We start from the raw sequence: 26034 nt of genomic DNA on the forward strand, positions 1-26034 counted from the left end.
GTCCCCACGAAGGCAACTCCTCTCCTACGTGGGCATTCCTGGTTGCTCCAGACGTGCCCTGACTTACCCTCGCTGGGTGAGTCCCTCATACCTTGCTGGTCTGCACCGCAGTCCTTTCTCTGAATTCCTGTGACTTGCCGTTGCCAAGGCTTGTTGGGGCGATTCTGGTCGCCGACACCGCAGCACTCGACAGACTTCGTGGGACAGCACGAATCCGGCTCATGGACTTCGTCGACGCCTCCTGGACCTCGTGGCTGAAGAGTCAAGACACCCCTCCACTCACCCGAAGCACCCGACATCTGTGGGCATTGGTCCATCCTGCCCTTTGTCACTGGCTAGTGACCCGGACTCTGTCCCCTCTGCTTTCAGGTTCCTTCCATCCTAGATCCAGGCTTGGATCCCTTCGGACACTTCTCCTCTTCACGGCAGCAGCAGTTCTTTGCAGGCTTCCATTGCAATCGACGACGCGACCCGGCACCAAAAGATACCTATGCACCAGGCTTCCCTGGGTGAGGTAACTCGAGTACTCCGGTGCTTCCGTGGGTGCTAACCCTACAACTTTTTAAGTCCAAAAGGGTTTGGTCCTGACTCGATTCTAAGTGTCCCTAACCTTTAAAATCCCAACCGCGATATTGCCCATAGAAGCTAACGGGAACCCGCGGTTGTGTTCACACACTGCATACAGTGCCGTGGGTCCCCTGTGTCACTACCTTGGGTGGTTCCTTGGGGTCCCAGCGATTCTACAGGCTCTAGTCCTTGTGCCTATCCCAGTCGTGGTTCTTATACCACTTTTTTGGTATATGGTTTGGTACGCCAATAGGGCCTAAACGTGTATTTGTGCTATTACTGTTGATTGCTAACTTGTAATTTAAGTACTTCGAACTCCAGTCTCATAAAGAGACTAGAGGGGTGCGTTTTAACCTAAATACATATATTTTGAATATATACCTGGTGTGGTTGTGTTTTCATTTGATCATTCAGGAGATTATAGACTGGTAAAACAAGCTGCTTTACATTCCTTCAAGACTTAGCCTGAAGGCTGCTCTCCATAGCTACCACTAGGATAGCTTTCAATATAGGTTGTCTTTAACCATTCACCATAAGGAGTTGTTTGGACTGATACAAGGTGCCCCCTAGAACTAGTGGACAGCATATATCAGGCCACCTTCTCACAATCATTAACTTTCGGTCGTTAAGACCATCAAAGTGCATTGGCGTACAAAAGTATGGTAATTAAAACTACATTTTCATAATAGAAATTGTAAGCCAAAATAGATGACATTATTTATACAGGAACAAAACATATTAAAACCCGAGCCATTAAAAATTTAAAAACGAGTTAAAAGGACTAGCTTCTAAGATGTTAAAACCATACAAGCTAAAAACACATAAAAGGTACATAAAGTGCTAGTGCAAAATTGGCAGAAATACAGTGCAGCTCAGTTCTCTGTAATTTAAACATGAGTCATAAAATGCCATGATCATAAGACATCGAGTGCGGACTGGATACTTTGTAAGGAATGATACTTTATCTAATGATATGCTCAATTAATTTTAGCTTCTGCCTCCTAATGAACCAAAACCTCCCCAGGAATTTGGTCATTGCACATACTATTTGTGGTATTGTACCTGTCCTGAGGATACGTAGTGCCGCTAAATGACTGCGGGTTCCTAGTTGTCTGCGAACAGGGGCTAACCATTTAGTTCTTGGGTTTTTACATAAAGGGCATGCAAAGAGAATGTGCTTAGTTGTCTCCTCTGTCTTGGGGCAACATGGGCAATTGTTTGGTTTAGCCTGGGAACCCCTATTCCATGATGCGGTAAAGGAGTTTAAGGGGAGACATCAAAATCTAAATTAGATAAATAGCTTCCTCTCTTGCGGGACAGTGATGAAGTCCATGTAGGGCTTGTACACACCAACCATCTTAAACTCCATGAACTTGATCGCGAGTCGACCTCGTTTCACTTGTGCGACTGTTCTCTCTGCCACCCATTTCCAATAGTAGGACTTGACCCACTCTCTACTGGGCAGTAAGCTAGAGTCCTTTTCTTCCCAAAGGTTTCCCAGGCCTATTTCAAACAGCAATGTTTTGAGGTTACAGAACCAAGCATTTTTTAAAAACGATCCAGCTTAAGAACCTCCTCAGTAGCAATCGCATAGTGGACAAGCTCAGGTGTTTTTTTAATGCGGAGCCAAAAGAGAAGAGGTCGAAGCCTCGCTTTACCAATTATTGTAGTTCTGCCCAAATCTAGTCGTAGAGGAGTGAGCAGGGTACTCTGGGGAAGTGAGCAGAGTGATCTTAAGAATTTGTTCTCTGTAAGAAGCAGGCCCTCCAAATTATCGAATCCCCAGATTTCGGCCCCATAGAGAGCCGAGCCAACCACCTTCTGATCATAAATCTGTAGTGGTGCTGCAATCGGTCAAGATTGTGATGACCTATGTTCTAAGATTATAGCCCCAGAAGTCTTCCTCTGCTGTAGAATTCGCTTCGAGATATGTTGTTTCCATTCTATTTTTTCGGTGAGGGTTATACCAAGATATACAATGGAATCCATCCTTTCCAGCGGAATCCCCCACAGTAAAAGTTTCCCTTTAAACGATTTATGGGGGTTCATTAGCAAAAGTTTTGTCTTTGAGGTATTTACTTCTAAACGTCTCCTCTCACAGAAAGACATGAAGCGATCTAATAGGAGTTGAAGGCCACTTGGGGTTTTAGAAACTAATAGCGTGTCGTCCGCAAAAAGCAATGTGCTTATTTTCACACTCCTCTGTGAAGGGGCATCTACATGGGCTTCCGCTAAATAATTCACCACCCCATTTACGAAAAAGTGAAAATAAGGTGGAGGCTAGAACGCAGCCCTGCCTCTCCCCTCTTACAACCTTTATTGTGTCTGTCAGTGCGTTTGGTCTCCCCATCGTACCTTAGCATAATTCCCTTCATGAAGGTGAATTAGAAGTGCCAGAATGTTGTAAGGGAGCCCCCGATCATGAAGTACTAGCCAAAGTGTAACCCTTGGAATAAGATCAAAAGCTGACCTCAAGTCAATAAAAGCAGTGTAAAAACTGCCCTGTTCCAATGTCACAGAATTCCAGGCCAAAAGGGTAAAATGAAAAACCTGATCGATAGTACTAACCTTTTTCCTGAACCCTGCTTGGAAGGGGGATAATATGCCATTCCCTTCCATCCAATCTGTAATTTTAGTGAGCAGGGCACGAGAAAAAACTTTCTGCGCCCCATTTATCAGACTAATCGGTCTGTAGTTTGAGGGCAGCGACCGATCCCCCTTCTTGTAGACCGGGATGACCTCCGCTCCATGCCAAGAAGGGGGTATAGGGGCCCCAGCAGCTATACCATTGGCTAGTAGCCACATATAGCTAGACCATTTAGCAATATCGGCTAGAAATACATCACCAGGTATTCCATCTGGGCCTGATGCTTTATTTTTCAGTATAGAGCTAATACTTTCAGTAATATCTGCTACAGAGAAAACATTACCATAGCCTGTAAGTTGGTTAAGTCTAAAGAAGTATCTCCAGGAGTGGACATTCCTGTTCCAAAATAAATTCCGGAAAAGTGGTCAAACCAGGCTGCCGCTGTAATATTTTTAGTGGGTGAACTCGGTCTCTCAGCGTCTCCCCTTGTTACAAGAAGCCAAAATTGCTTTTGGTCTTTCAGTTTACAAGCGTCATTTATATGTTGCCAGCGATCCTCCACATGTTCCCTTTTGGCTTCCCTCTGTACTTTCTTTATGCTCTTCTAGCTGTACTTATATTAATTTTGTTTTTGGCTTTAATCTCAGCTGTCAGAAGTGACCGTGCCTCCTTACACTTTTTATTAAACCAGGAATAATGACAGTTAGCAGGCGCCTTCTTACGATGAGATCTCGTACATATAAAATGGGAAGCTAACTGTGAAAAAAATGACAAGTGTATATCTGTAACCGTTTTAAGCTCATCCTGCTGGTCGGCTCAATTGTAAAGCCTATCAGTATTTTCTTGTAAGGTTGCATTTATAGCTTCAATCTTGTCAGTATCCAATGCTACCCGCGCCCATTTTAATCGTCTGTTATCATTTGTAGGGTGTAAATCCTTACACAAGAGCATTATCTCTGCGATAACACTGGTTTTACTCAAAAAGGAGGTCATGGAAAGCTCAAGGGGATTATGGTCATTGTCAATTGTTTCTCCAACCGCCATGTCCAGTACTTCTGGCCATAACCTCATATCTATCCAAACATAATCAATGCAACTCATATTAGATATCCTATTAAAGGTATTGGCTCCCATCTTATCCGAGTTTGTACGGCCATTTGCTGCCCTAAGTCCATAACCAAGGGATATGGCCTGAAGCTGCAGGGCAGTTTGAGTCCATTTTTTGATTGGTGGTAAGTCAAGGAGGGGGCAGGGGGGGGAACGTGCCAATATGCCTCTACCTGGCCGCTGTTGGATACATCTATTGTACATAATGGTTCATACGTACATTTGAAATCTCCTGCAACTATCAGGGATATTGATATCTCCCTCTCTTCAAGGGTGTTTTCTAATACATGAAGGGTTGGTGAGGATGTGCCTGCCTTGGTCCCGCGGGCACAAACATTAAAAATGTCCACCATCCTACCATTTCTACCCCTGAGGCTAGTTGCTAGCAGAGGTGTCTGTGTGGTTGGCAGAAGGTGATTCTTCTGTTCAGGTAAGCTGGCCCAAAGTTGTGTAGTGCCTTGAATGTAAGTGTAAGGAGCCTAAAGTGAGGGCATATGTGTGCCAGGTCGGTGCACTCCACCAACTCTCAGGGACATCTTCGGAGGTGTGAGGAGGATACTGTGAGGCTTCCAATGGAAGTCCAAGGTAACTAAAAGACTCGGTGTCAGGTAAGTGCACTCCGCCAACTCTCAGCGACATCCACCGAGGTGCGAGGAGGATACTGTGAGGTTTCCAATTGTACTAGGTAACAAGAAGGCTCTGAGCCAGGTCAGTGCACCTCGCCAACTCTCAGAGACATCTACAGAGGTGCGAGGAGGATACTGTGAGGCTTCCAATGGAAGTCCTAGGTAACAAGAAGGCTCTGAGCCAGGTCAGTGCACTCCGCCAACTCTCAGGGCCATCTACAGAGGTGCGAGGAGGATACTGTGAGGTTTCCAATTGTACTAGGTAACAAGAAGGCTCTGAGCCAGGTCCGTGCACTCTGCCAACTCTCAGGGACATCTTCAGAGATGCGAGGAGGATACTGTGAGGTTTCCAATGGAAGTCCTAGGTAACAAGAACGCTCTGAGCCAAGTCAGTGCACTTCGCCAACTCTCAGGGACATCTTCAGAGGTGTGATGAGGATACTGTGAGGCTTCCAATGGAAGTCCTAGGTAACAAGAAGGCTCTGAGCCAGGTCAGTGCACTTCGCCAACTCTCAGGGACATCTTCAGAGGTGTGATGAGGATACTGTGAGGCTTCCAATGGAAGTCCTAGGTAACAAGAAGGCTCTGAGCCAAGTCAGTGCACTCCGCCAACTCTCAGGGCCATATCTGGGGGGGTGTCAGAGGAGGATACTGTGAGGCTTCCAATGGACGTCCTAGGTAACCAGAAGGCTGTGAGCCAGGTCAGTGCACTCCGCCAACTTTCAGGGCCATATCCGGGGGGTGTCAGAGGAGGATACTGTGAGGCTTCCAATGGAAGTCCTAGGTAACAAGAAGGCTGTGAGCCAGGTCAGTGCACTCCGCCAACTCTCAGGGGCATCTTCAGAGGTGTGAGGAGGATACTGTGAGGCTTCCAATGGAAGTCCTAGGTAACAAGAAGGCTCTGAGCCAGGTCAGTGCACTTTGCCAACTCTCAGGGCCATCTACAGAGGTGCGAGGAGGATACTGTGAAGTTTCCAATGGAAGTCCTAGGTAACAAGAAGGCTCAGAGCCAGGTCAGTGCACTCCGCCAACTCTCAGGGCCATATCTGGGGGGGTGTCAGAGGAGGATACTGTGAGGCTTCCAATGGAAGTCCTAGGTAACAAGAAGGCTCTGAGCCAGGTCAATGCACTTCGCCAACTCTCAGGGCCATCTACAGAGGTGCGAGGAGGATACTGTGAGGTTTCCAATTGTACTAGGTAACAAGAAGGCTCTGAGCCAGGTCCGTGCACTCTGCCAACTCTCAGGGACATCTTCAGAGATGCGAGGAGGATACTGTGAGGTTTCCAATGGAAGTCCTAGGTAACAAGAACGCTCTGAGCCAAGTCAGTGCACTTCGCCAACTCTCAGGGACATCTTCAGAGGTGTGAGGAGGATACTGTGAGGCTTCCAATGGAAGTCGTAGGAAACAAGAAGGCTGTGTGCCAGGTCAGTGCACTCCGACAACTCTCAGGGCCGCCATATCCGGAGGGTGTTAGAGGAGGATACTGCCTGCGTTCGTGTCACAAACATGCTTCCAAAGTACGACAGAGAGTGCAGTGCAGGTGCACCGGTGCTCCAGGCACATTCTGCGGGGGTGGAGAGACATGGTGCTGTTGTGTGTCTTCCTGGAGTTAAAAAAGTAGAATGTGTGGATTATAGCAGGAGTTATTACTAAATCGGTTGAAGAATACAACATGTAGGAAGTGATGAGTGTGTTGGGAACACAGGTGAGGAAATGGAATCACAGGAGGGGCAGGGGGCTGGGCAGAGTGTCAGGAATCTTTATATTATGAGTATTAGAAGGGGGGTGAACCCTACCTCGAGTGACACAGGACGAGGGGGAGCGGGTTAACCCTTCCTGAAGTGACACGACACAGGTCGGGGGGGGGGGGGTAACTCTAGATGGCGTAATATAGGATGGGGGGGCAAACCCTAACGGGAGTGACCCGGTGGGGAGTGTTAACCCTACCTGGAGTTACCCGGTGGGGGTGTTAACCCTACCTGGAGTGACCCAGTGGGGGGTGTTAACCCTACCTGCAGCGACCCGGTGGGGGGGCGGGGGGGTGTTAACCCTACCTGCAGTGACCCGGTGGGGGGGGGGGGTGTTAACCCTGCCTGCAGTGATGTTACGTTTGCCAGTGTTGTGTCCCTGCGGCTGTGATGTCATCAGCTGTCATGTGTCCGTTGACAGTTGACAGCTGATCACATTGCCGTCCACACGTCTTTTCTGCTCCGGTGTTCCCGGAGCCTGTATTGGCGTATTTCCGGATGAAGTACTCTATATTTAAACTTCCTGGTGTGCGAGTACTTAAAGTGGCAACGAGCGCCAACACGGAACCCACACAGGAAAAACTATTTGAATTTATATATGAAGGAAAAATTCATGAAGCAAGAACTTCCAAATGAAGACGTCAATTTATGGCATTTAAAGAATATAAGGTCTGGAGACGCTGAAATTTACATACTTACTCAAGAACTGAAGGTCAGTCTATTTAATACGAAGATTAAAAGGAATTAGCTCACTAAAGAACTTAAATCTTCTGCAGTACTGAATAAGAATTTATAGACTGTGTGTGATTAACCAAGGAAGCAATTGCGGATAAGCCGAAGCAGCGGACTTAGCATTTTTCTGAAATTCACACGCAGGATAAAAATCTAAAAAATTTGTAACATTGATTTCCTATCGTTTAAATTCAATTCTGGAAGTTAACTTTCTAAAGGAATTTTATTAAAAATTTTCGTACAGCATGTAGCGTCGAGAATTAATGTCATATCAAAAAATACATGTGGGAGCAACGTGAAGTAAATTGTACGAGGAGTGGAATTCCAACGGTTTCAACGATCAGCTGAAGCACATGTCAGCATTGCGGGTGAGATGACGTATACGACGTGACGCTGTGTTCGTACGTAAGTGGCCATTTTGAAAGTACTTTGCAAGCCATTCCAGCTTAAGCGCACATCACGTCGGCGCCATTACGGAGAAACAATAAAGCGCCGCTCTGTAGTATGAATGCCTAAATCGATTGAGATCCGCTTCAAGATACTTCCTTATTCCAAAAACATCGACGCTCAGGTAATAAACATTTGTTCATTTGAGGCAAGAAAGGATAATTTATAAGCGGAATTATAAACTTTATGTACGCTTTATGTACACAACGAAAATAATATACTCAGCACGAGTGGAAACGGTATTCTTCAAAGAGTTATATAATCACCATGATAGGCTGAAAAGATAAAATAATAGTATACCTATAACAGAAGGATAGTGGCCTGCATCTTTTTCACTGTACAGCTACGTAAAAAAAAAAAAGAATATATATAATAAATAAGCAATTATTAACATTTTAACAAAGGATACATAGCTCCTTGTCCCGTCCTTTCAACAATCTACCCAGTAAAAGAACTCTTCTGTGTTTAATATTTACTTACCCTCCCACCACTAATCTTTCACCTTCTCAACAATAATATGGCATCAGGCTGCCTTTGGAACTTGTCCCCACCAGAAACATTCTTACGTGGTGGTGGGGAACCGACACTTAAATGGGAAGAATGGCGGGAGTATGTTCTGAATTATATTTCAACACTGGAGGAGGATGATGAATTAAAAGCAGAAAAGAAATACAAAATGTTAATGCACTGTTTAGGTGCGAGAGGTATAAAAGTTTATAACTCTATCAATAAAAAGGTAAGGGCTGAAAATGAAGGCGATTTATTTGAGAATGCCATTGAGGACTTGTACTGCTATTATAAACCGACAGTTTGCGTCGGTGTTGATCGTTATACATTTTTTCATCGTAAACAAGGTAAAGACGAATCTATAGATGACTATGTCTCAGCTTTAAAAAATCTCGCAATAAATTGTCGTTTTGGAGCACTTCACAATGAATTCATTAGAGATCAGATTGTGATGCAGGGATCTAATGAAAATATACAAGACAACCTTTGGGCAAAAGGGGAATACCCGCTGCAAAATGTAATTGACATAGAAAGCAAAGTGGAATTGACTGGACGTGCTAAAGCAGTTCTAACTGAAGATAAAGAAAAGAAAGACAGTGAAAATGTAAGCAGAGTAAGTGATCAAAAAAACAAAACTAAGCAAAACTGGAAAGCAATATGAGAGAAAGAACTGAGGACGTCGTTACAGATGCAGAAGCGCGCCTCATTTAGCAAATGATGTAAAATGTCCAGCACGCGAGGTAATATATTCAAATTGTGGGGTAAAAGGCCACTTTTTCAAAGTGTGCAACAAAAGAAAACCAAGACAAGTGAAAATAGTAGATGAACCAGATGAGTACAAACAAGACTTCTCAGAAGATGACGATTTGAATACGTTTGTTCTCAATATCGACGATGAACCAGTTGAATCTCCTGCGGATAGGAACCTAACTAAAACCAAAAAGCCTGTTTGCAACATGACCATAGGTGGAATTCAGATAAGTATAGTGGCTGACTCTGGCTCGCCATATACTATTGTTAATGAAAGGGTATGGTCTGAGAAGTTCAAAGAGAAGATCGGTGGACAACTAAAAAAACCAGACATAGTAATTAAATCTTTCACTGGTGAAAAGATTGATGTATGCGGCTACAGAGAACTCAATTTTGCGTACAAAGACAGAGAATCCCCAGGAAAACTATATGTGTCTAAGGTTGGCCCATCTGTCCTGGGTTGGATGGACCAAGGAAACCTAGGAATAATCTTAGATCCGAGAAAAATGAATCCTGTACTGAGTGTAACGGAACATGGGGATACGCAAAGTGTTTGCTTGAGGAATTTCCATGTGTTTTTAGCGGGGAAGTTGGTGCAATGAAGGGGTATCAACATAAGATCAAGCTCAAGCCAATAACAACCCCTGTAGTACATAAAGTAAGACACATTCCCTTCGCAATAAAAAAAGACGTCAAAGTTCAGCTAGACAAACTTCTTGAAGGTGGTATAATTGAAAAGGTAGAGGCATCAGAGTGGGTTGCACCATTAGTAGTCGCAAAACAGCCAGATGGCAATTTGAGACTATGTGTGGACCTGCGCGACTTAAATAAAAACATAGTTGTAGAACAGTACCCACTCCCAAAAATCAACGAAATGCTAGCCCCTACAAAGGGTATCAAGTGGTTCTCCACAATTGATTTAAAGTCGGCGTATCATCAGGTGCCACTACATTGGGACAGCAAAAACTTACGACATTCATAACACCATTTGGGTGTTTCAGATTTACACGTGTTCCATTTGGTCTCGCATCAGCTGCGGCTATGTTTCAGAGACTAATGCATAACATGTTTGATGGTATCCCCGACATTTTAATTTTCCAGGACGACATCCTTGTCATGGGTAGAACCAGGGAAGAGCATGACAAAAGGCTCAGACAAGTCCTTGGAATCTTAAGTGAGAAGGGATTAACAGCAGAGCATCGTAAATGCAAATTTGCTAGTAAATCAGTTAATTACCTTGGTCATCAAATAACAGGAGAGGGTATAAGCCCTAAAAAAGAACTCATGACAGCAATAAAGGATTCACCAATTCCCACCAACAAAGATGAATTACGATCTTTTTTGAGAATGGTGGAGTTTTACTCTAGGTTTATAAAAAAAATTCACACAAAACTTACGAACTGAGAATACTCCTGAAGATAAAGAATACATTTGTGTGGACAGATGACTGTGATAGGGCCTTTAGAGACATAAAAAGGGATATGTGCACCGCACTACCTCTACAAGGGTTCGATACATCCCTAAAAAAATTCGTAACAACAGATGCAAGTTACAAGGGGTTAGGTGTAGTACTCACCCAAAAAGACTCCAAAGGTAAAGAATATACCATAGCCTTTGCTTCACGCTCTCTCTCACCTTCCGAGGAGAATTTTTCAGTCATTGAGCGTGAAGCACTGGCATGCGTATGGGCACTGGACCATTTTAAATATTTTGTATGGGGAAGGAAGGTCACCCTATGTACAGATCACAAGCCGCTTACCAAAGTTTTTACCACCAAGGGTTTGTACACCGCCTCACCCAGATTAGCGAGATTATCTGTACGGTTGTTCGACTTCATGTATTAAATAGAATATGTTCCAGGTATAAAAAATGTGGTTGCTGACTTTTTGAGTAGGATGCCAGTATGTAAAGCAAGTGAGAAAGATTGTATTGAATCAGAAGAGGGTGCTATTGCTATTGTTCTAGAACAAAATATTGGTATTTCTAAAGAGGAATGGTTCATGGAGCAGAAGCATGACACCATTATTAAGCAAGTCATAACGTTTTTGAAGGATGGTTGGGAAGGTAAGCACAAACATGATGAACAATATAAGGCCTATTGGGAAGTGAGAAATGATTTATCATTTGAAGACGGTTTCCTTCTCAGAAGTGGGAGATTTGTGCCTCCTCACAGTATAAGAGATAACATAATTAAACTGTGTCATGAAGGACATTTGGGCATAGTAAAAACCAAATGTAGAGTTAAGATCATGTATTGGTGGCCAGGAATCAACTTGGAGATAGATTGGACTGTAAGGGAGTGTGCACTCTGCATGAACTCTGACAAAGCACAAGTAACTCTCAGACCGCCCCTCAGACCCATGCCTAGTCCCAGTATGCCTTGGGAGAAAATCGGAATCGATGTAATGGGACCAGTATCAGATGGTGAAGAAAAATGGTATGTAATCGTTTTAATTGACCACTTCACTTAATGGCCTGAAGTGAATTTCACAAAAAATCCTGAAGCCATCAACATCGTAAAATTCATGGATGATGTTTTCAGTCGTAAAGGATTACCCAAGCAAATAGTAAGTGATAACGGGACTCAATTCACTTCTGACATTTTCAGTAATTATGTCAGGAAGAATAACATTGTTCACAAAACTACGTCTGTTTATCATCCTGCTGGAAATGGAGCAGTAGAAAGATTTAACAGAGTTGTAAAAGGAATAATTCAGATTGCTTATAGCAACAACCTAAATTAGAGACACTCAAAACTGTCTGGGCGTACAGGATTACCCCCTGTGAGACTACTGGTCACAGTCCTTTTGAACTTATGAGAGGAAGAACTCCATTATCTAAGGACAATGTGGGCTGGATAAAGGCTGCAAAGAGGGTAGACTGTTCTACTGAGCATGTACAGAAGAAATTGCATGAATCCTAGTCTAAAGTCAAGGAATATTATGATAAAAAATATGGAAGTAAACCAGTAGTCCTCAAAGAAGGTGGTGTAGTCAAAGTGAAGAAAAGTGGTCACATTGCTAAGGGCCAAGATAAGTTTACACCTCCATTGTTGGTACGTGAGGTTTATTGCAACTACGCACTCCTTAGTGATGGAAGAGTGTGGCATTTCTCTAACCTGTCTTTCTTCAGACATCCTAGCAAACACACCTACAACAACACCACGACCTCTGAACCAGCCAGAAATACCACGCAGGGTCGATGGAACAAACCTGGTCAACCATGTGTATCAGACTATGACTCAGATTATGAGTTTCCCACGGAACCAACTCACACGAGCAACCAGGGGATGTGTGCTCCATCAGGACAGTATGATGGACAACCCTCTCAGGTCACCACAGGAAGAGTCAGACGGAAGCTTCCTACTCCACCGGCGCAGGACATTGTTGAACCAATAACTACTAGCAGGGCTGGTAGGCTTCTTGGCCCACCTGCAAAGTTTAAAGATTACAATTGTGAATAGTCTCCTTTTCTTACTCCCTCCTCTTATTCTTCCCCCCCCCCCCCCCCCACCCCCCTCCTCCACCTTTATTCCCCTCTTTTTCCTCTAGTCCTTTAAGGGGGAAGATGTGTTGTGTTTTCCAGTGTTGTGTCCCTGCGCGGACACCATAGTATGCTTCCTTGTTCTGCCCAGCTGGGGTTCCGTACCAGCTGTGATGTCATCAGCTGTGATGTCATCAGCTGGCATCTGTCCGCTGACAGTTGATCACGTTGCTGTTCACACGTCTTTTCTGCTCCGGTGTTCCCGGAGCCTGTGTTGGCGGATTTCCGAATAAAGTACTCAATACTTAAACTTCCTGGTGTGCGAGTACTTAACAAGTGACCCGGTTGGGGGGGAGGGGGTGTTAACCCTACCCGCAGTGACCCGGTGGGGGGTGTGTTATCCCTACCTGGAGTGACAAAGGTGGGGGGGGGGTGTTAACCCTACCTGGTTGGGGGGAGGGGGTATTAACCCTACCTGGAGTGACAGGGGGGGCACAGAGGGGAGCAGTCAGGGGGCCGAATGCAGCAGGAGCCCCGGATACTGAACACCCAGCAGCGCCTCCGGGCCCCGCCCTCAGGACTCACCTCCATGGGCCTCGGAGGACGGCTCCCCCCGGGGCTCCGGCTGGACAGAGGCAGGAGGGCGGTCACGGCGACGAGATGCCCCGAGAAAGCAGGAACCCCCTCCCAGCTGAGCGGTGCGGGGCCTGCTGCTCCGGCGTCCCACTGCGCACGCGCGGGGGAGAGGTTCCCGTTCCCTACTGCGCACGCGCAGGGAATAGGTCACATCCCTACTGCGCAAGAGAGGTGACGTCGTGCCCTACTGCCTATGCGCGAAAGAGCGCTTCAATAATGTCCTATTGCGCATGCGCGAAAGAGGAATGCGTCTTGTATTACTGCATATACGCGAGAGAGTAGGGCTGTCGTGTCCTACTACGAGTGCGCTAGAAAGAAGTTACGTTCTGCTCTGCTGCGCATGCGCGGGAGTTTCTAAGAGTGTCGCTGTGCCCTACTGCGCATCCCCGAGAGAGAGAGCGAGAGAGAGATAGATAGATAAAGAGCTGCCGTCGTGTTTTACTCCGCATGCGCAGGAGAAACCCCTAAGATTTATCCTGAGGGTTTTGCAAGCGTACTGCGCATACCCCGGGGTTAGGACTCGTCGTGTGTTTCTGCGCATGGGCAGGAGATCTCTGTTGCATGTGTTACAAAACATTTGCTCCCTATCTCATTGAGAGGGCGCGCCTCGCCTGCTGAGGAAACCCTCTGAGCCGCAATTGAATGGAAGGAGAAGGGTTTCCTCTTCCGGGTCAGTGGCAGCAGAGACAGCACCAGCAGCGGTGGTGACATCACTTCCGGCCTCTGCAGAGGAGACAGGACCTCTTGTCTGTCTGTGCAGTTATCCTTATCTTCAGACCCCCCAGACCCCAGAGCTGCCCTAGCCCTCCAGGAGGAGGAGAGACCCTGGACATGTCTGCACAGGTCTCTGCTCAGGTAGGAGTTTGTCAACACCTTCTGCTGTGTTTGTAGAAATGGACTGAATAATCCTGGAGGCAATCTCTGCAGGAGCCGGGCTGGGCTCTTCTATCTGGGGGCCCTGGGGCTGAGCTGGGCTCCTCTATCTGGGGGCCTCTGGGGCCTTTCCTTCCGGCCCTGGGGGTGTTTGTGGGCATCATTTGTGTTAATGAAGGGGTCTGTGTGCTTTACTACACTGTGAGGGATCTGTGCACTGCATCTTACTGCACTGTGAGGGATCTGTGCACTGCATCTTACTGCACTGTGAGGAATCTGTGCACTGCATCTTACTGCACTGTGAGGAATCTGTGCAGGTTTCTGCTAAGGTAGGAGATTGTCAGCACCTTCTGCTATGTATGTAGAAATAGACTGAATAATCCTGGAGGAAATCTCTGCCAGGAGCCGGGCTGAGCTAGCCTCTATAGAGGGGCTGGTCTTGTGAAACACGTACTGGGGGCCACGGCCTAGGGGCATACAATAATGGGACACCGCACACTGCTCTACTGTCAGCCGGAAGACCACGTGCGGTCTTGGCCCATTTATTTATACCCTCGGACCGCGCCCGGTCACGAGGGGTGATATGCGGCTACAATTTTCAGCACCGGATCCACGGTGGTGCTAATCTGGTGGACCCATTGAAGAGCGGCAGTAGGGGTTTGTGATCTGTGATGACCCGGAAGGGGTGGCCGCACAAATACAAATGGAAATGCTGACAAGCCCATCGTATGGCGAGAGCCTCACGTTCAAACTGTGCGTACCTCGTCTCCGTTGCAGTCAATGCCCGACTAGCGTACACCAGAGGTGCACAGGTTCCTTTTGAGTTTTCCTGGAGGCGGACCGCTCCCAGTCCCACCGGGCTGGCATCAGCCACAAGCTCTGTCTTCCGTTTGGGGTGAAAGTAGGCCATCGTTGTTAGGTCCAAAAGCGCTTTCTTGATTCCTTGAAATGCTGACTCCTCCAAAGGTGTCCATTCCCACGGCGTCCCAGTCTTGGTCAACTGCCTGAGTGGTTCTGACCGCGTCGCCAGGTTAGGGAGAAATCTTCCACAGTATGTGGCTATACCCAGGAAACTTCTGACCTCTGTGGGATTCTGCGGTAAAGGGAGCACTTCTGATGGCTTCAGCCTTGTGTGTGTCTACGGTAAGGCCACCCCTCGAGAACACATAGCCGAAGAAGACTATCGACCCTTGGTAGAACTCGCACTTCTTCTTGTGGAGGGTGAGTCCGCAGTCGGACAGTCCCTGTAGAGTGGTTCTGAGTCTGGCATGGTGCTCCTCCAAGCTTTGCGAGTAGATTAAAATATTGTCGCTGAGGTTGATCACCCCGACGAGGCCTGAGAGGGTTTCCCTGATGGCTTCCTGGAAGACCTCTGCAGATGATGACACCCCAAAGCTAAGTATGGTGTACCTTCGGAGTCCCACATGCTTTGAGAATGTGGTTATGTAGCGGCTCTCAGGGGCCGAGTCTAGCTGGTGGAGAGGAGGAAGCAGAGCAGGAGTAGAAGGAAGAAGTATGAGACAGCCCGAGCACATACCACTGGAGAGGAGGAAGCAGAGCAGGAGTAAAGGAAGAAGTATAAGAGAGCCCAAGCACATACCACTGGAGAGGAGGAAGCAGAGCAAGAGTAGAAGGAAGAAGCAGAACAGGAGTCGAAGGGAGAAGTACAAAGAGGGTCCAAGCACATGTTCAAAGTAGGCCAGGAGCATTTTATTTTTTATTTATCTTCTTTATTTATATTTCCAGCCGTCTGACAGGACACTAACAAATAATTCAACAATGTGCTCATGCTCCTTGGTAGATTATATTTCCAGATCGTTTTAAACAGTCTGCATTTGCACCACCTTCCTCCATGTTCATTGCCATATTTACAGTTGATTCCTCTTCGGCTAAATGAGTCTCTCATCCCGGCTTCTCCCCATCTCATGTGCTGTCAGATTGCAGTGGCAGGGAAGGAGGTCTACACCCCTGTCCCTTTCACCGTCTTCAAGGCACCATGTGCCTCTCTCATCGGCGACAAGATTATCGGTCAACAGATCATCTGATCTGATCATTTTAAAGATATTTCTGCCATGGTCCACTCCATCATATCGTTGGCCCATTTCAACATGATGGGCCCCCTGTCAGATAACTAGTGTATTGCTATGAGGCATTTGCCAGAAACAGGCCGAATGTTGAGAATTTGTAATGCATTTTCCCCTGTTTGGGTACAACATTCTGTAGGCAGAGTTATATCGACAACTCAAGACAGATATTCATCTCTCAACTAAGCTGTATTACCATCTCTTCCAAACACACCAACAGTAATCTACACGTAAAGGTCCTATCTAGGAATGTGGTCTCTCATTTTGCCATTTGGGCAGGTAGAGGTTCTGCGAGGATATATTCCTTGTCGTCTAGTGGTTGCCACATACCATACAGTGGAGGACATTAAAATGTATCATCTTAAATCTTGCATTGCTTGCAATGTCCTACCCCTGTTCTCAGGCCCTCACCCACCTGCAACCTATATCTGTTCCATGCCTGCCTTGCCTTCAGCACTACCGGTGTCTTCCTTCAGTGTTTTAGAAATGTTGAGACAAGTCCCCTTCCCTTTCCACCCTCTAGCAGCACCTCCATCGAGGTGGAAATCTTTAGCGTGGATGGGAAGCTAGTCCACACCTCTCTAGCTGTGTGTGCCAACTTGGTAAATTGTACGAATTGCCTGCGTTGACCCCAAAGGTTTCATGGCCTCATCAAAAGTTAAAAAACGCATCACCGGATATAAATCCCACCGTCACAACACTCCGTAGTTGTGATGCAATATAATCGAGCTCCAGATCAGGGAGGCCTCGCCTAGGGTCTCCTAGTGATGACTCGTGGAACTGCAACTTCAAGTAGGAATCCTAATGCTTCTGCATTTGACTCGGGAGACACCGGGAGGCAGGTTTACTACAGTTCAAGGAGCTCAGCACAGCCTACCAATGGAAGCGCAAGCGCTGCATTGTGCGCATGCGCTGCTCCCTTCTGCCACAGTGCCCGTGTTACTAGGACATGAATATAGCGCCACTCAAAAAACTTTCCCATCAATATGGTTGAGGCACTTGATTTAACCAGTGACTGCTAGTAACAATATATATTACGACGTCTTCACAAGTGTTCCATAGTCATCCAGACACTAATCAAAGTTGCGATATTGATTGATCAGCATACACAAGCATTGATATAGCCACTTATCCTATTGAAATCAAGCACAATTTACTGGAGTAGCAAAAGTGGCTCTGTACATTTTTATACTGAAGCCACACCCCCTCAACTTTGTTAAGGACGTCTTAGATACAGTGTGAGTTATTGCAGCTTTTTGACAGACGTGTTAAGCAGTTGCTTCTGACTTGAGAAGGACATCTAGTAAAGTTCTGAAGGGCTGCAGCCTTGTTAAAGACACCACACCTTTTCTCCTGACTCGAGAAGGACCTCATGTAATGAATTAAGGTACTGAAGCTATGTGAAAGGTGAGACTGATTGGCTTTGCCAATGCTTGTTAATATTGACTCAGTTGCCATCATGTGGTCTGCATCTATTTTAGTTTGTGATCCAGTTACAGCAGCAACCTTGATGGTTTGATCCACTGTCTTCGCAGCTAAGTCACCACAAAGTTCCCTTTAATGTGAATTTATTCACTTTTGTGGGCGATGGTATGCTGCACGTGGAAAAAAGGAAGCTTGTCATGGAGGGCGCCCATCGTTCCCCAAAGCTGTTCATCCTTTATCGATTCACCTTTTGAGTCTCTGAATCTGTTAGGGTGGCAATGCAAGAAAAACCCACGTTGTAACCTTGTACACAGAATGCTGAATCTGACACGGTTTGTGTGGAAACAAACAGATCATCTTTCTAAAAGGAGAATTCTCATTGCATGGATTCCGTTTGGGGTGCAGAGGTTCTCCCATGACTGCGGGGCCTCTGCCACGAGTATGCAGGCACAGCGTGAATTCTCATTGTGTAGATTCTGCTGCGTGTGCAGAGACTCTCCTACGACTGCGGGGCCTCTGCCACGAGTATGCAGGCACTGTGTGAATTCTCATAGTGGAGATTCCGCCTCGAGTGCATAGACTCTCCCATGACTGCGGGGCCTCTGCAACAAGAATGGGGGCACTGTGTGAATTCTCATTGTGGAGACTCCTCCTCGAATGCAGAGACTCCCCCACGACTGCGGGGTCTCTGCCACGAGTACGCAGGCACTGTGTGAATTCTCATTGCGTAGATTCTTCTTCGTGTGCAGAGACTCTCACGCGATTGCGGTCTCTCTGCCACGAGTACTGAGGCACTGTATGAATTTTTATTGCGTAGATTCCCCCTCGAATGCGGAGACACCCCCCACGACCTTAGAGCCTCTGCCACAAGTACGGTAGCACTTTGTGAATTCTCACCGTGGAGATTCAACCTCTAGTTCAAAGACTCTCCCACGACTGCAGGGCCTCTGCCATGAGTACAGAGGCACTTTGTGGCTTCTCATTGCGTAGATTTCGCCCAAGTGCAGAGACTCTCCCAAGACTGTGGGGCTTCTGCCAAGAGTACAGAGGCACTGTGTGAATTCGTATTGCGGAGATTCCTCATCTAGTGCAGAGACTCTCCCATGACTGAGGGGCCTCTGCCACGAATACAGAGGCAGTGTGGGAATTCTCATTGCGGAGATTCCGCTTCGAGTGCGGAAACTCTCCCACGATTGCTGGGCCTCTGCCACGCATACAGAGGTACTATGTGAATTCTCATTGCATAGATTCCGCCTTGAGGGCAGAGACTCTCCCTCGACTGCAGGGCCTCTGCAACGAGTACGGAGGCACTGTGTGAATTCTCATTGCGTAGATTCTACCTCGAGTGCAGAGACTCTCCAGCGACATCATTCGGGTGTAGCGAGAATGTGCTGTGTACTGTGGTGGGGGCTTGGGGTGTATTGAGTTTTTGCTGTGTACTGTGGTGGGGGCTTCGGGTATAGGGAGTATGTGTTGTGAACTGTGTTGAGGGCTCCGGGTGTAGCGAGTATGTGTATTTTGGTGGGGGCTTTAGGTGTAGTATTAATTTTAAGGAGTGAGGCACACAGGTAGTTGGAAGGTTAAATGCAATGGTGTCACCAATGGTAATATAAGTTTAAGGTGCAACTGAGGTATGTCCCGCTGTCCGAAAGGGATTGAGGCTATATGATAATGAAGCGTCAGGATAGAATTGCCTGGCGTCCCTCAAATGCACTCAGAGTAGGTCCGCTTAGGGGTCAAAAGGTCGTCTTGGGTGAGTTTGGGGGGTCCTTAAAAATATAAACTCCACAGTATGTTGTTGTAAGTAGCGAGAATCTTTTATTCATTATGACTTTGAAATGAATTCCATCCTTTGTAAAAAGATAAACGATGTATCAGTTGTTTAAGATAACATGGTAATCCCGATGCATTTCGAGTCGTAATGACTCTTCGTCAGGGGATAGATGTCCTAAAAGTAAATGTAAATGTAAGCATCAATATCAAGACACTAGACATAAATATTGCACAAATGGTGTGTTGTGTACTAAAACTGGTTAATGTGGTGATTGTGCAAACCCAAGCGAAGCGTGTCAAGAAAAAGTAAAGTGAGGTGATCCGTTAATGTCGTGAATCACAGAAAGTTATACCAAACCAGTGATTTGAAGGTTAAAGACTGGAGTGCACAGCGGGTAAAGACTGAGTACACAAAGGGTATTCCAAGTGCATTGAAACACAGTGAGAACCGGAACAACGGAGGGTGCGATACTGGAAATAAAAGTGACCGTTAAAGGGAAATAAAATTGGCAGATACCAAGGGCGGGAATCCGAGGAAGTAAATAACACACGATGTGTCGAAAATAGAAAGTGGTGGTCATGCATGTAGGAAGAGATCGTGAACGTAAGAGTTGCGAAAGGCTTAGGAAATTTGAGGCAAAAGAAAGAGGACAAATTACCTTGAGTCAAAACGAAGAAATTCACAACCGTACACGGTTTTCTAAATAATCGAGTCTATCGGGGTGAGAACATAAGATAGAATGGGGTAAGGACTAATACGGAAAGTTTCTAAATGAAGGATAAAGAAACGGAGGAAAAAAACACACAGGAGTATCTCTTACCGAGTGTGATGCAGTCTTCCGATGCACCATAAAGTGTAGAAAGTATCAAAGGACTAAGAATAGCCAAGTAAAAATACGTAATGGGAGTGAAACATAGAGATAGAACTAAAGGAGGAATAAGGACGAATTGGGCGCCATGTATAAACGGCGATCTGTTCGTATAGAGTAAAAATAACTGTGTAAAACGAGGAAGATTTAAGAAGGGTCAGAAAGACTAAGAAACTTATATGAAGGGTGTATGAAAAAAAACAAGTTAACGCGTAGCGCGGAATGAATCAGGAAACGAAAATTGTTTTTTATGGAAAACCAAGACAAACGGAGAGGGATTGGAGAGTGTATGTGGGTGTGTGAAGAGTTCAGAATTCACCTGGGGGTGTACAGAATAAGAACAGTGGATTTGCCAAGTGTAACCTGAAAACTGTAATAGACGATGGAAAATGAATAAAATAAACAATTACATAATAAACAGTCATGGATGGATAAAGGTATACTGTACAATGAGATACATAGATCACAGGAAGCAACTATATTCCAGACGGTCATTCAGCCCGTTAGGGTGACAGGAATCAAGTCTTTTTATCCAAATTAGTTATTTTCGTAAAAGTCTTTTGGTATTATCGGTGCCGTGTGGGGTGTTCACGACTTCTAGCACCAGAAATCTCAGTTGACTGATGTTATGTCTCTCTTTATTGAAGTGTATGGCGACAAGCGATTTTTCAGACTTGGTTCTTTTTTTTTTTTTTTTTTTATATATTTAAATTTTTATTGGTTTTTTTCCGTCCACATTACAACATAATAATTTGCACATATCATTAAACAATACTAGGGAGGAACATTGATAGAAAAAAAAAAGAAGCCAAGACCCAAGAATTTACATTCCCTAAAACAATCTCCCTATGTTCAGGGAGTCTCCTTCCATCTGCTCACAGGTTCCCATATACGCTTACCTAAGGCTCTACCCTTTTTCCCCTTTCTATCATATATCCCTTTTTCCAAATTATACGCTGCTAATAATCTGGCCAGCCATTGATGGAATGTTGGAGCTGTCTTATCCAACCAGGCGGATGCAATACATATTCTATAAACGGACATAGCCACAAACAGAAAGAGAGATGAGGCAGATTCCTCCTCTGCCCCTCCTACTCCCAAAAGGATCCATACTGGTGTAAGGACAACATTAATTCCTAAACTTATATCTAAAAAAGATTCAATAGCCTTAATCAGAAGATTGAGATGGGGACACACTGCAAAAATATGAACAATATCAGCCTCACTACTATTGCATCGGGGGCAAGTAATTCCCGTCGTGCCCCCCCATTTAAAAATCCTATCGGGAGTATGGTATAATGAATAAATCGTCTTGTAATGCTGAGACTGTAGGGCTGCCGAGCAAAGTATAGTCCGCCCTAATTCGAGAGAGTCCTGGAAGCAGTCCTGATCAATCTGAAGCTTATCACCCCATTTCTTTCCAAATTTTTCCAAATCATCACCTTTTAATAAAGACAACTCAGCATAAATTTTCTTTATGGAACAGTCTGCTCCAGACTCAATCATGTCGAGAATCCTATTTTTACTGAACCCAGCTAACCCACCCTTCTTATTCTGCAGATAACTCCGAACTTGTAGAAACTTAAAGAAATTATTCCTAGGAAAACCATACTTCCCTTGAAGCTCCGAGAACTCCAAGAAACCTTGATCTCCCGTAAAATCCCCAAATTTACAGATCCCCCGCCGTCCCCAATCACTCATAATCCTGTCTGCAAATATCTCTACTGGAAGAGATGAATTCCCCTCGATCCTAGTGTAAGCATTGAATCTTCCCAACCCAAGTTTTTTACTCAATGCTGCCCAAATTTTAAATCCTGCTAGTAGTGTCTTAAATTTTGTTCGTTTATAATACCCAGGGTCTGTATATTTCAAAAAACAGTTGCCAGCATCTTCCCCTATAAGCAATGCATAAATATCAGTTGAGTCTGATTTAATCTGAATATCTGAATTGTCTCCTCCCATCAGCCCCCTCATATATTGTATGGCTGATGCCCAGTAATACAACTTAAAGTCCGGTACTGCCCAGCCCCCCCTATCCCTGGATAGAGATAGAAACCGTAATGCCCTCCTGGTTTTCCCTTGTGCCCAAATAAATTTATTAATCAAGTGTTCGATTGCAAGAAACCATTTACCTTCGAATAACAAAGGAATTGTCCTAAATAAATAAAGAAATTTGGGCAAAATAAGCATTTTAATCACATTTGATCGACCCACCAAGGAAAGATGAAGATTGTGGATCCTGTCCAGATCTTTCTTACATTTTACCATTATTGGCTCGATATTTTGCTTCACGATCTTTCCTACATCTGCCGAAATGTTAATACCTAAATAGATCGCTGAATCCACTACTCTCCCATCATTACAGGTCGTCTGCCTATTCTTTATTATCTGTGTCTTAGAGCTGTTTAGAGCGTATCCAGAAATCCGTCCAAAGACCTCAGCCTCCATTTCTACTTCCAACATTGTTCTAATTGGGGAGGGAGAGACTATCGCCACGTCGTCTGCATATACCAGAGTTTTACAGAGCTGACCTTGAATATCAATCGGAGCGATTTGTTCATTTAATTCAAACCTGCGGATCAGCGGATCAATATAAACTGCAAATAGCAAAGGCGAGCATGGACACCCCTGTCGGGTGCCTCTGTTAATCTGGAGAGGCAGTGTATGTTCTCCATTAATTCTAAGCTGAACTATAGGTGACCGATAAAGTGCCTGTATTGATTTAATGAAGCCTACCCCAATACCCCACCAAGCTAATGCGGCCCAGAGGTAGTCCCAGGAGACCCGATCGAATGCCTTCTCTGCATCTAGAAGGATAACCGACATAGGGTCTCCTGAGACTTCCGTTGCGTCCAGTAAGGTAATTATTTTACGAACATGGTGCGCCGTCCCCCTCCCTGGTATAAACCCATGCTGTGTAGGACTGACCAACTGTGCTATTATCTTGGAGAGTCTAATAGCCATCGCCTTTGAGAATATTTTGGCGTCCGCATTCATAAGGGTGATAGGCCTATATGAGCCTGGTTCCAGAGAAGGCTTGCCCTTTTTTAAAATCACCACCATATCTGCCCCGGCCCATGATTCTGGGACAGAATATCCAGACTGAGCCTGCAGGATAGTATCCACCAAATCAGGAATTAGTATATTTTGGAATATTCTATAAAACTCAGTGGGAATTAAATCAGGCCCCGCAGCCTTGCCAGAGGGGAGACTATTAAGAGCCACTAATATTTCCTCGACTTTAAAAGGTGCATCAAGTGCCTCCCTGTCCGGATCAGACAGGTGTGGAGGAGTTAAATCCGACAGATACTGCTGGATGTCTGAAGGAGCTCCTAGCTGATCTTTACTATATAATTTGCCATAGAACTGTCTAAAAACCTCTTTAATTTCGTCGGTATCTGTGACTTTACCTCCTTTACCGTCAGAGATCTCATTAATCCGTCCTGACGTTGTTCTCTGTCTAGTACGAATAGCAAGTATACGACCGACCCGCTCACTCAACTCATAACATTGTTCTTTTTTTGAGAGAAAAGTCGCAGCTGTCTTTATAGCGAGCCCCTCGATAAGATCTGCCTTGATACGAGCTATATTAAGTAATACCGAAGTCTGGGAACCACCGGCTCGAACCAGAAGGGCCAGCTCGTGTTCCGCCTCTGCAAGAGCACTAACCAATTTATTGACTCTGGCCTGCTCTAGCTTTTGCTTATGGAGACTATAACTTAACGTCTCTCCCCGTACCCCAGCCTTAAAAGCGTCCCAAATCATCCCCGCGGAGGTACTACCTCTATTTATTTCCCAAAAGGTTTTTATCCATCTATTCATATGTTTGATATAATCGTCATCCTTAAGTAGCCTCCTCTCAAATGTCCAGGACCGAGACCTTTCTCCTCCTTGTAATTTTACTGTTAAAACCAGTGGATTATGATCCGAGACCAGCCGAGGGAGTTTTTCAATCTTACACTTAGATAATAGAGAATTTGAAATAAAAAAATAATCCAGCCTAACACAGACCCTATGGGGGGCAGAATAATAAGTTATACCATCATCCAAAGGATTCAGACGCCCCCATGCATCAATTAAAGAATTATGGTGTGCCATATTAATGATTGCTCTGGATACCTTTTTCTTCCGTCCCCGATATTGCTGTCCCTCGTCGATACCTAATCCACCGATCCCATTTATATTAAAATCCCCCGCCAAAATAACAGGTTCCGGCCATAAGGCCAATTCGGAGTCCAAATATTGAATAACACCCGGATCATCTTCGGTGGAACCATAGACTGATCCAATGGTAACTATTTGGTTATTAATTAAACTCTCTATCAAGACCCATCTCCCCCATTGATCCTCCTTCTTTCTGATGACCTTAACATCACTTCTTTTGGACAAAATAGCCACCCCCCTAGTTCTAACCCCCTGTCTTGAATAAGCCAACAATGAGAACCCGAGCTGTTCCATTAGGTAACTCTTTGCGGCTTCTACATGTGTCTCCTGTAGACATACAAAATCCAGTCGCATTAATCTTAGGGCGGCCGCAACATGTTGTCTTTTCAGCGGATCATTCAGCCCACACACGTTAATTGAGACAATCCTTATGCTCATTAAGATACAGCATAATTGTAGGCCCTCCCTAGAAACTGACCGTAAATATATGCTCCGATTACATTCCTCATCTCCTGCTCAAGTTGCAACTTAACCTCCCTTTTCCGTGCATAACTTCTCAAATCTGATGCTGTGCAAATCATTCCACACCCCCATTCCCGTGCCCAGCCCCCCACAGACCCCTCCCCCACCCCAAGATCCCTCCCCCAGTACCCTCCCGGTTTACAGGCAAATGGGTCAATCCTGACCCATGTGTGGCAGCTATGAATGCGGCAGCCACCCCCCCCTCACTCCTGGACCCCCTATGTTCCGTATACCTCGCCCAGGGAGCCAATCAATCTCTTATACCTCTCGAAAATTGAGATGTGGAGCAAGTCTTTACCCTCCCTTCTGCTCTTTCATTTCCGCCAAGTATTGCTGAGCCTTAATCTCAGATGTAAAAAACTTAACCTGGCCCTTAAAGATAACCTTGAGCCTCGCCGGATACATCAGATAGGCCTCATGCCCAAGGCTCTGAAGAGGACCAATGAGCTGCCTCATCTTCCACCTTCTTTCGACAGTAACATGGCAGAAATCCGGCCGGGCAAAGAAAGTAACTCCATCAAATGAACGTCTAACGTCAGGTTTAGCCTTCTCCATGATTTCCTGCCTCAAGAGGAAGTTCCCGACGTAGACCAGGATCGCCCGGGGTCTTTCTGCCTGCGATAATGAACTATGGTTTTTTTTCCGAAAGACTGGGAAGCGATGAGCTCTTTGCACCTCACCCCCCCAGTCCCAAGTCCCCATCTCAGGAAATGCACCCTTAAACAATTTAATTACAAATGCCCTTGTATCCTGCCCCTCGACCCCTTCAGCCACCCCCAAAAGTCTTATGTTGTTACGCCTCTGGCGATTCTCAAAATCCTCGAGTTTCCATTGTATGTCTTCAGAGAGTTTCTCCTGTGCCTCTTTAAACGAATGCCACTTGCTCACATCATCTTCCAATTGACTCGTTCTCTCCTCTACATGAGCGACCCTATCCGCCATCTCCTCATATAACTTATTCATTTTTCTCAAAGAGCCCTGAATTTTTTTTGCCGACTGTTTGGCTCTCCGACTCTCAAGTCTTGCCTCCCCCTGCATCTGCTTCAGAGTGGTAAAGAGGAGATCCAATGACATAGCCTGGGGCTCATTACCAATGCCATCCTGAACTGCCTGAGAGTTAGACACAGGTCCC

The 26034-nt window shown here is 45.6% G+C and overlaps 2 protein-coding genes across 3 annotated transcripts in view; one reads left to right on the forward strand and one right to left on the reverse strand.

The window, feature by feature from the left end:
- LOC146839113 (uncharacterized) overlaps nucleotides 1–13313 on the reverse strand; it is a 217371-nt gene extending 204058 nt beyond the window's left edge. For both annotated transcript variants that reach the window (XM_085603105.1, XM_085603104.1), the window contains exon 1: nucleotides 13142–13313. In XM_085603105.1, the coding sequence (XP_085459231.1) occupies nucleotides 13142–13147 (6 nt within the window). In that variant the 5' untranslated portion in view covers nucleotides 13148–13313. The remainder of the gene's footprint in view (nucleotides 1–13141) is intronic.
- Nucleotides 13314–13901: 588 nt separating this feature from the next.
- The window catches only part of LOC146839114 (uncharacterized), a 31913-nt gene continuing 19780 nt past the window's right edge, over nucleotides 13902–26034 (forward strand). Inside the window, exon 1 of the mRNA XM_085603103.1 lies at nucleotides 13902–14047. The gene's annotated coding sequence lies outside the window, so the exon portion shown is untranslated. The remainder of the gene's footprint in view (nucleotides 14048–26034) is intronic.

Source organism: Triturus cristatus, chromosome 4_2 (assembly GCF_964204655.1).
Source record: "Triturus cristatus chromosome 4_2, aTriCri1.1, whole genome shotgun sequence".
Classification (NCBI taxonomy): Eukaryota; Metazoa; Chordata; class Amphibia; order Caudata; family Salamandridae; genus Triturus; species Triturus cristatus.